This window comes from Triticum urartu, chromosome 5A (assembly GCF_056163025.1).
Source record: "Triticum urartu cultivar PI428250 chromosome 5A, HENAU_Tu73, whole genome shotgun sequence".
NCBI classification, from domain to species: domain Eukaryota; kingdom Viridiplantae; phylum Streptophyta; class Magnoliopsida; order Poales; family Poaceae; genus Triticum; species Triticum urartu.
Window position 1 is genome coordinate 639,105,791 of NC_141877.1, and position 6,629 is coordinate 639,112,419.

Here is a 6,629-nt window from a genome sequence, read left to right on the forward strand (position 1 = left end):
CGGTACTTGGGCGGTGCCTGGCCGGAACAACCGCCCAAGTCTTTGCTGAGCAAGTTGGCGGTACCACCGCCCGAAAGAAGCGGTACAACGGCTGAGAGCTCCAAGCGGTACTACCGCTGGGGCACGCGGTACTACCGCTGGGACCAGACAAAAACCACTCTCAAGAAAACCAGAACTGCCATAACTTCTGCATATGAGCTCCGAATTGAGCAAACTCAAGCTTGTTGGAAACAAGACGACGAGTAGCATCAAAACAGCGACTGGATATAGTAAGAAGAGGCAGGGGAGGTATGCCAACAAATAGAGGAGTGAAACCTCCAACTGAGAAGAACCGGCAAAACCTCCAACATCGAAAACATCATAGAAGATGCATGTGAACTCCGTTTTCGATGAACTCGAGCTTGTCATCAAGATGACCATAAGCTCTAAGACTCACAAAGAGAACCAAACAAGAACCAAGAAAGATGATGCAAGGATGCAATGGTTTGAGCTCTCTACGAACGATACGATCAAGCTACTCATCGAGAGCCCCCCTTGATAGTACGGCAATCGATCCTATAACCCGGTCTCCCAACTACCATCATGAGACCTGTAAAATAGAAAAACTATCAAGGGCAAACCTTTTCCTTGCACATGGTCCACTTGAGCTAGATGATGACAATCTTGACTCCCTCAAGTTGGACCACCTTTCTTGATTGTGTTGACTCGATGAAGACTAGTTGATTGCTCCCCCATACTCCACTATGGGTGAGCCACTCTTCCGCACATCTTCACAAGTCCATTATCACCACAAAGGACGGCAAGCTTCAAGCATTTGATCTCTTCGTGATGCTCCACTTGAACTTGTGCACCGCAACCTAACCCCACAAAGAACTCTCACGAAGACCATGGGTTAGTACACAAAGCATAATTGACAATTGTTACCATACCATGGGATCACTTGATCCCTCTCGGTACATCTTCTGCACTTTGTGAGTTGATCAACTTGATTCACTCTTGACTTAGTCTTGATCATCCTTGAACCTTTCCAATTCTCTTCATTTGAATGATGTCTTGAAGGTAGACATGAATGATCACATAATCTTCTTCTTCAAGACATGCTTGCAATAAGCTCAACTCTCACATGACCAATCTTTGGATAATTCCTTGAATAACACCTTGGTCGACACAAACTCTCCTTGAAACCAACACATGTACTCCAAGAAAAGCCTATGGACAAAACCTTCAAATATAACTCAAGGCAACCATTAGTCCATAGAGATTGTCATCAATTACCAAAACCAAACATGGGGCACCGCATGTTCTTTCACTATTGAACATTGATTGTTTCACTTTCATTAGTCCTTTCCAGAAAGGCGAATCAGTTGGTCTGACTGTGACCTGGGATAATGTTTTAGTCTGGAGGTACTTGCTGCGGAGGATCTGCGCACAGAAAAAATGTTTTAATCGTCTTCCAACACCGTGTTCAATTGCTCAAAGCAGCTATTGGATGTAAATTCTTATAACATGTTTGCTTTTGCTATCATTCAGGATGAGTTCGTCAGCCTACCTCCCGTTGTTCCACGTGGTCCTGTTGCACTTCTAGGTTTGGTAAACCCCTTCTCTGACATTTCTCAGCTATACTCCTGTTCTTTATTGTTTCTGTGAAGCTGCTTCTGGGATTACATCCTATAGTATGCTTAGGGGGAGTTGAGGAGATGTTTTACACACTAGTACTTTTCTATTCCACAAGTTGCAATGAGTCTGTATAGAGTATTGTGCATCACAATTCCTTGTAAGAACAGTAGGTGATCTATTTACACAAGCAACATAGTGTCATAGGCTCATAGCGCTCCTTATTTAAATAATTAGCTCTTCACACACTTGCAGATGTGATTCATTTCTTCTCTACATGCTTCTTTCAGGGTGCTGGGACAGCAGCACATATGATGCTAGAAGTTTGGCCCTGGATACAACTTATTGGATGGGAGATTGATCCGACGGTGAAAACCGTTCTCACTGTCCTTTCATTTGTTTACTGATCACATGACTTAAGTCTGCAGAATTTTTCCAATTTCGTCATACAGCAGTCTTGGAAACTTGTCAGAAGAGCATTAATTTTTTGTAATGTTGGTTATGCTATTTCAAGCACACTTGCATTACCAGGATTGTGTGACTGGTTATGCTATTACAACTATTCATGTTTTTCAGCCTCGTTTCTTCAGATTTTTGCTTTTCGCAATCATACAGCCATCTGTTTATATTTTCCTAACTGACATCCCTGCAAAACTGTATCGTTTCATGACAGATAATTGAATTGTCGAGGGATTATTTTGGTATGTCCAATTTAGAGAAGACCACAGAATTAGGTGGTTCACTTTCGGTGCGTATAGGCGATGCACTTTCCCCATCAGCTACAGTTGAAGGAGGATTTGCTGGTGAACATCTGATCTGATGCAAACATAATGCATGTCTTACTGCCTTATTGGAATTGAATTATGACATGCTCTTAGTAATCAGTTTTTCAATAATTATCTGTAATAAATTTTAGACTCTGTTATTATGTTAGTGTTTCGAATGCCTTTAATTAGCTTTTCAAAGCATTTTAAGTTTTCAGTTTCGGGAACTGACTTGCAATAGGCTGACGGTACCTTGCTCATGCCTGCAGGCGTTGTTGTTGATTTATTTGCTGATGGAAAAGTCTTACCTCAGCTACAAGAAGTAAATATCCCATGCCTTTTTAATTCATTTGTTATTATTCTCTATTTCTACCATGGCTCGTTTGTATTTTTCACTATATATATTTACCTCGTGCTCCTTCCGGAACACATCAGAGTCATATTGTTATATGGTATAGCATGCAGGAACCACCATAGCTCCACAACAAATATCTTTGTGCTTGTGAATTTGAACTGTTATCATGCTATATTAATGAGTGCACAAACTCAGTTCAGTCTGGTATTTAATTTACCGACGTAGAAAATGTGCTTACACATCCCAAAGTAAATACTAGAGCACATGCAAATGCATAAAAGTGATCTAGGACCTCGAGGATCTCTGCTCTAGGGAGACGCTAACAAAAGTTAGCTACTTCTTGCAACCTTAGCAACTCTCGTGTTCGAGGAAACATTGGTGTGTTCAAGAATACTCTGATATGATGCTTATACCAAACTAAATTTATATAAAGCTTTTGTATTCTTATGACAAAACGTACTTCTGAGATTTGTAAGTTCTTGGGTGCTATATTTGTATGGAGTATTTACTTCATTCACCAAACTACATAGTACACTCTGATTTGCGCTGGGTTTAATGTAATGTCAACATTGTCACAGGCTGAAACTTGGCTAGAGATTGCAAAAAAGCTCATGCCAGATGGTCGAATCATGGTCAACTGCGGCGGAGCAGATACCCCCGTATCTCTTGCTGCTGACACGGGTGTTTCGTCTTGGGTCCAGAATCCTACAATCAAGGCTCTGTGCTCCGCGTTCCCTGGGCAGGTAAGAGTAATAGTTACCAGACCACTGAAACTATATATTTTCGACTGTTGGTGCGAAATGATGTCCTGCTGATGATACGACCCTATATCGCAGCTAAACTGGAAGAGACTTTCGGAGAAGGAGAGTGTAAACTACGTCGCGTTGACGGGTCCCCTTCCAGACCTGGAGGAGTGGTCAACCTCGGTTCCTAGCGAGCTAAGCCCAAGAGTGAAACAATGGGTGCCTTGCGAGCTCGCGTGAGGATGTGCGTTTTCTTCTGGTTGCACCTTTACTTGCTTCTACAACTTTGTCTGTCTCCTCCCTCCACGGTCCTTTTAAGGTAGTAAGTAGTTGCTGCAGCCAGTACATACCGTACACTTGATTATTTTGAATTATGTTAATCGTTGAATTGTTACTTGCTCAAGGTGTACATAAGGCCATCTGTCTGCATCTGAAGAAGTACCATATCATAGCAGCACTCACATGTCCAAGGAGGGAATTGCAGTGGGGAAGGTAGTCTATCTGGCTCCAGAAGCTTGAAGAACAGCACGCTACAATTTTTGGCATGTCCTGCTGACCTGCTATTGATTGCCGTTCATCATTCCATGTCTTGATAGTGTTGCAAAGTGTCAAGTTCAGTCGCTGATTAGTAAGCGCGCGTTACATCCCTTTGTTTTTTTAGGTAACAACTTGTTTTTCCTGCTGTTTAAACGACCGATTCGTGCCGCGGCTGAGCTGAATCAAAGCCAGCCACAGTTTGCAGTCTTTTGCCAGTGTAATGTTGTTGTTCAACATCAGGTTCTTACACGGCTACATAATTGTTATACTGGTGGTGGCGCTGCGCAAGTAGGCCGTGAAGCATTACCTCTCGCTTACGGCAAGTGAGCTAGGGTTAGAGTTAAGTCTCTTAGTATGTAATCCTTTCGGTATGTTCGATGAAGTCGTCTCCTTTCGTGCGCATTGTGTTTGTGATGAACTGACGCGTGATCTCGAACAAATTCTCGCGTGAAATATATTTTTTAATTATCCAATATCGTTTAGGGGATCTGTTCAGGTTGAAGCTTTTGCAACCCGTAAAACCAGTTTCGGGGTACCGCAAGCTGGTTTTACGGTTTGGGATTTTTAGTGGATCTCTGCTAGAGATGCTCTAAGCGGTAGGTTACTGCAGCCGCGTGTTGATCATGCGTTGTCAGTAAAGGCGTCACTATTGAGAGTTTTTGACGAGAAAGGAACCAGTCAATGAGATAAAGTTTAACATGCTGATATGAAGAATTAGTTTTCTTTTTCGAAAAGGGGGGGCTTCTCGGCCTCTGCATCAGAGTGATGCATACGGCCATCTTATTAACCAAATAACAAAAGGTGTCAACAAGGTTCCAAAGTCTCCAGTTGATAGAAGGAAAATGCAGCTCACACAGAGCTTAAAAAGGCTAGATACACAAACTAGTCAGGAAAAGATGCCACAACCGGCTGGCTAAAAATAAATAGGTAAACTAATTGCCTATCCTATTACATGACCGCCATCCAAACCGGTTGAAAATATCCTGAACTACCATCTCCCAACGGAAAGATTCAGTAACCAAACGCTCCCTGGCCTCCATCGGAGTGAGTAGCGACCACGAACGGATCACTGCCATAGCTCGGAAAATAATCTGCAAAAGATAAATCTGTGATGTTCTGTTAAAAACCAAATCATTTCTGCAATTTCAGATAGTCCACAACAAAGCGCAAACTCCAACCCGAATATGTCTTGCTAAGTCAGGCTCTACCCCATTAAGCCATGTCCCAAATAATGCATTGACCGAAGTCGGTGGAGTAATATTAAAAGCAATATGGACAGTCCGCCAAAGGACTTTGGCCAACAGACAATCAAAGAATAAATGCTTAATCGTCTCATTCCGATCACAGAAACTACACCTAGTAGGTCATGTCCAATTACGCTTTATCAAGTTGTCCTTTGTTAAAATAACTTGTTTATGGACAAACCACATAAACACTTTAATTTTTAAAGGAACTTTGACTGCCCAAACATACTTGGAAGTTGGAATGGAGTTCGAATTAATAACATCAATATACATTGATTTAACTGTAAATACTCCAGACCTAGTCAACTTCCAGCGTAATTCATCGGGTTGGTGAGAAAGTTAAACGTTCATCAGTCTCCTAACTAGATGGAGCCATTCTTCCCAACGATTGCCCGCTAGCGACCGTCTAAACTGAATATTAAGGGGGATAGATTGAAATACCGTTGCCACAAATACCTCACGTCGTTGAGCAATCCGATATAAAGACGGATATTGAATGGCTAAAGGTGAGTCGCCAAGCCAAGTATCTTCCCAGAAATGTGTACTTGCACCGTTTCCAATAACAAATCTCGTCCTATTTGAAAGATCGTGGATGTCGCCTAGAGGGGGGGGTGAATAGGCGTTTTAAAACAATTACGATTTAGGCTTGAACAAATGCGGAATAAACCTAGCGGTTAATTTGTCAAGCACAAAACCTAAAACAACTAGGCTCACCTATGTGCACCAACAACTTATGCTAAGAAAGATAAGCAACTATGTGATAGCAAGATATATGACAAGAAACAATATAGCTATCACAAAGTAAAGTGCATAAGTAAAGAGCTCGGGTAAGAGATAACCGAGGCACGCGGAGACGATGATGTATCCCGAAGTTCACACCCTTGCGGATGCTAATCTCCGTTTGGAGCGGTGTGGAGACACAATGCTTCCCAAGAAGCCACTAGGGCCACCGTAATCTCCTCACGCCCTCGCACAATGCAAGATGCCGTGATTCCACTAAGGGACCCTTGAGGGCGGTCACCGAACCCGTACAGATGGCAACCCTTGGGGGCGGTCACCGAACCCGTACACTTTGGCAACCCTTGGGGGCGGTCACCGATACCCGTCAAATTGCTAGGGGCGATCTCCACAACCTAATTGGAGACCCCGACGCTTGCCCGGAGTTTTACACCACAATGATTGAGCTCCGAACAACACCAACCGTCTAGGGCGCCAAGGCACCCAAGAGGAACAAGCTCTAGGGTGCCCAAACACCCAAGAGTAATAAGCTTCTCAAACTTCACTTCCACGTATCACCGTGGAGAACTCAAATCGATGCAGCAAATGCAATGGCAAGGGCACACGGAGTGCCCAAGTCCTTCTCTCTCAAATC

At 43.0% G+C, this 6,629-nt stretch overlaps 1 protein-coding gene across 1 annotated transcript; it reads left to right on the top strand.

Annotated features, from left to right (window-relative positions):
* Positions 1-1,450: 1,450 nt before the first annotated feature.
* On the top strand, positions 1,451-4,486 carry LOC147973632 (uncharacterized). The gene is made up of 7 exons (XM_087522164.1): positions 1,451-1,590; positions 1,905-1,982; positions 2,288-2,417; positions 2,648-2,700; positions 3,312-3,476; positions 3,570-3,795; positions 3,881-4,486. The coding sequence occupies exons 1-6, from the start codon at positions 1,507-1,509 to the stop codon at positions 3,714-3,716; spliced, it is 657 nt and encodes a 218-aa protein (XP_087378290.1). The 5' UTR covers positions 1,451-1,506; the 3' UTR covers positions 3,717-3,795; positions 3,881-4,486.
* The last annotated feature ends 2,143 nt before the right edge of the window (positions 4,487-6,629 follow it).

Bases quoted from the DNA above. Each gene is read 5' to 3' on its own strand.
- LOC147973632 (XM_087522164.1), top strand. From the start codon at position 1,507: ATGTTTGCTTTTGCTATCATTCAGGATGAGTTCGTCAGCCTACCTCCC. The intron at 2,418-2,647 runs GTGAACATCTGA...TCATGCCTGCAG, and splicing joins AGTTGAAGGAGGATTTGCTG to GCGTTGTTGTTGATTTATTT. The intron at 2,701-3,311 runs GTAAATATCCCA...ACATTGTCACAG, and splicing joins TCTTACCTCAGCTACAAGAA to GCTGAAACTTGGCTAGAGAT.